The sequence below is a fragment of the Pseudomyrmex gracilis genome, unplaced genomic scaffold (assembly GCF_002006095.1).
Source record: "Pseudomyrmex gracilis isolate BER0280 unplaced genomic scaffold, ASM200609v1 scaffold_460, whole genome shotgun sequence".
In the NCBI taxonomy this organism is placed as follows: domain Eukaryota; kingdom Metazoa; phylum Arthropoda; class Insecta; order Hymenoptera; family Formicidae; genus Pseudomyrmex; species Pseudomyrmex gracilis.
This window is the reverse complement of record NW_018021044.1, coordinates 61,438-64,387: the sequence shown is the minus strand read 5'-3', so window position 1 is coordinate 64,387 and position 2,950 is coordinate 61,438. Positions and strand designations below refer to the sequence as shown.

Sequence of the window (2,950 nt, the reverse complement as noted above, 5' to 3'; positions counted from 1 at the left end):
GGTGTCGAATAATTTCGTGTCGAATCGTACGGTGTCGAATAATTTTGTGTCGAATCGTACGGTGTCGAATAATCTGGTGTCGAATAAATCTGTGTCCAATAATTTGGTGTCGAATCGATCGGTGTCGAATCGTACTGTGGTCAAACGGAACACGCCCCCCGCCGTCAACCACTCCTTCTGCCCTTTGCTGGATAACGACGCGGGGGGAGCAGGGACAATACTCCCACCGTGCCGGCCCCTGAGTGTCCGATCACTCTGGGGCGGTAAGTCCTTCTTCGTTTTGCTGTCAATCATATATTTTTTTTCTACTTATTTGGTTTAACATCGGTGTTTTCCTTCACCTAGATCGGTTGGTAAACAAAACTTAACGAGCCCGATCTGCCCGGGGGGTTGAAGTGCTTTTAAGGCGGCACTCACTCGCCTTTGACGTGGATACTTCATCAGGTTTAATGGAGCACTTTATAGACCGCTCCCTTCCCACAGGAGCGACCACCCCACCCTCAGTATCCACCGCTGTTTGTCCGCGACTGCTTATTTCCCCCGAAAGGGTTATTCGCAGCTAACCTCAGTACTTGAGGCCGTTCCCCTATCCGCAACCCGGGGACGCGCTCGGCGGCAGTCAGCTCTGCCCTTGGTAGGCCGGGGCTGTCCCTTCGACCCCCAAACCGAGATGACCGACAGACCTCTGGGAAGAGCAGCAACCTAACCTAAACTAACCTAGATCACCACATTGTATCCGAAGTCCCACAGCAGGGGGCCAAGAACCGACTCTTGCGAGACCCCGCGGAACATCTCTCTCTGATGTGGCAATCCGTACTGGCCAGTGTACCTTATTTCCCTGTCGCGGAAGTAATCTCCGAGGATCCTACTCAGATAGGGTGGGACTCTGTGACGACCAAGAGCCCACCCTATGTTATCCCAGGGAAGGGAGTTAAAGGCGTTGGAGATGTCTAACGATACCGCCAACGCCCTCGCTCCCTGCCTGATCGATGCGTCCGTGAGGGACTTGAGGCGAGAAACAGCGTCTATCGTTGACCGTCCCCCACGGAACCCGTACTGGCACTCGGCAAGGTCGAGACCCACCCGCGACAGATGCTCGACGAGACGACCGGCAATAATGCGCTCAAGAAGCTTGCCCGTCTCGTCGAGCAAACAGATAGGCCAGTACGCGGACGGCGAGTCCGCAGGCTGTCCTCCTTTGCGGAGCAGGACCAGGTTGACTCTCTTCCATTCTGGGGGGAACCAGCCCGTTCTCAGGCAGTCCGTGAAGATTTGCTTGAGGCGCTCTCCCAGGGGACCCTGTCCAAAGGCAAATTTTAACACTTTGCCGGGCACGCCGTCGGGATCAGGAGCGGTGTTCTTCCGCGTCATCCGACGGACGGCCCGGCAAAGCTCCTCTTCTGTGACCCCCGAGTCGTTGGACCACTCCAACTGTTGGCCCAACTCAGGCTCCCGGAAGGGCCAATTGCCCCTCCCACCTGGGAAGAGGGCAGACACGACCCTCTCCAGGAGTTGGAGGTCAAGACTTTCGGTGATCGGCGGAGTCCATGAGCTGAATTTTTCCCATTACCAACTTGTAAGGGCGCTCCCATGAATCCGCGTCGATTGTCTCGAGGAGCTCATCCCATGCTTTGGCCTTTGCCTTCGCAACAGACGTACGCAGGGCTTTGCACGCAGCGGGATAACCCGCGTACGCCTCCGCTGCTCGCGCCGCCACGTCGCCGGTCTTTCGGCGACGGGCGCGGGTGTACCGATTTCTGGGCCGGACGCACTCAATCCGAAGATTGGCTATCTTGTCCGTCCACCAGTACACCGACCTCTGATTTGGTGGACCACGGGAGCGCGGCATCGCTGCGTCGCATATCGCGACCAGCGTCTCCCAGAGCCACTGAAGTTCTGCTCGGAGGTCCCGCGGCTCGGCCGGTGATGCTGGCCAAGCCGCGGCTTGAGCAGCGGCAGACAGGAATTGTGGGTCTAGTTGTCGAAGGACCCACCCCTGAGATGGGGGTTTTCTTCTCACCCGTGGCGACCACGAGGGCGGTCAGGGAGCGGGGAGACCCTCATAGTGAGATACCGATGATCGGAGAGGGTCTCCATATTTTCCCTGACTTTCCACTTGTCCACACGGCGCGCGGCGGACGGAGACGCGAGAGTCACGTCCACTATAGACTTGCCGTCTCGCCGGACGCACGTGTGTTGCGTACCCTCGTTGAGCACAACGAGATTGCAGGCCGCCACGAGTTCTTCAAGGGCCCTTCCATTGGCGTCCGTCTTGGGAGAGCCCCAAATTGTCGATTTGGAGTTAAAATCCCCCATGACGAGTACCGGGCGAGCCCTGTACCGATGAATCACTAGTTCGAGCTCGCCTAAATACGCCTCGAATTCGTGGAAGGGCCTTGTGAGTGAGAAATACTCCCCAACGACCGCTAGTTTCCCCCATTCTGCGACCACAAATCCTCTGCTTTTCTCCAACGGAGAGAAGACAAAGGATTCCCAACTTCTTCTCTATCGGAAGTACATCGCAACCGAGCCATCTTTTGACCCCGACCACGACGGGTGATCGGGGACATTGTATGGCTCAGCTACGACCGCCAAAACTCCATTCATTTCCGCGAGGCTCTGGATCATGAGGTCTTGAGCCCCGCGAGAGTGATTTAAGTTGCCCTGGAGGAGAACAGCCATTAATATGTGGGTGGCACTTCCAACTCCATCACCTCCTCCAGGGCACTACTCGTTGAGGGCTGAGTAGCCGTCTCCTCTGCCGCCGGCGTTGTTACATTTGCTTGTGAGGCGGCAGCGGTTACTTCTTTCGGGATAGATTGCGATCCATCCCTAGCGGTTTTTTGTGCCCTTTTCTTTCCCCGTCGGGGGATTGGGCCACAGGCTTTTCCACCCAGACGGTGGGTTGAGGGCCGGCCAAGGTCGGCGCACAGCGGGCACTTTGGTGCTG

General features: G+C 57.2%; 1 protein-coding gene across 1 annotated transcript; it reads right to left on the bottom strand.

Annotated features, from left to right (window-relative positions):
- Positions 1–1,519: 1,519 nt before the first annotated feature.
- Positions 1,520–2,316, bottom strand: LOC109860741. The gene is made up of 2 exons (XM_020440024.1): positions 2,059–2,316; positions 1,520–1,996 (listed from the first exon to the last, which is right to left on the bottom strand). The coding sequence occupies exons 1-2, from the start codon at positions 2,314–2,316 to the stop codon at positions 1,520–1,522; spliced, it is 735 nt and encodes a 244-aa protein (XP_020295613.1).
- Between the last annotated feature and the right edge of the window lie 634 nt (positions 2,317–2,950).

Excerpts from the sequence above, each read along its gene's own strand:
- LOC109860741 (XM_020440024.1), bottom strand. The coding sequence starts at position 2,316 with ATGGGGGATTTTAACTCCAAATCGACAATTTGGGGCTCTCCCAAGACG. Across the intron at positions 1,997-2,058 it reads ATCGGTATCTCACTATGAGG|GGGTGGGTCCTTCGACAACT; the intron begins GTCTCCCCGCTC and ends CCCCCATCTCAG.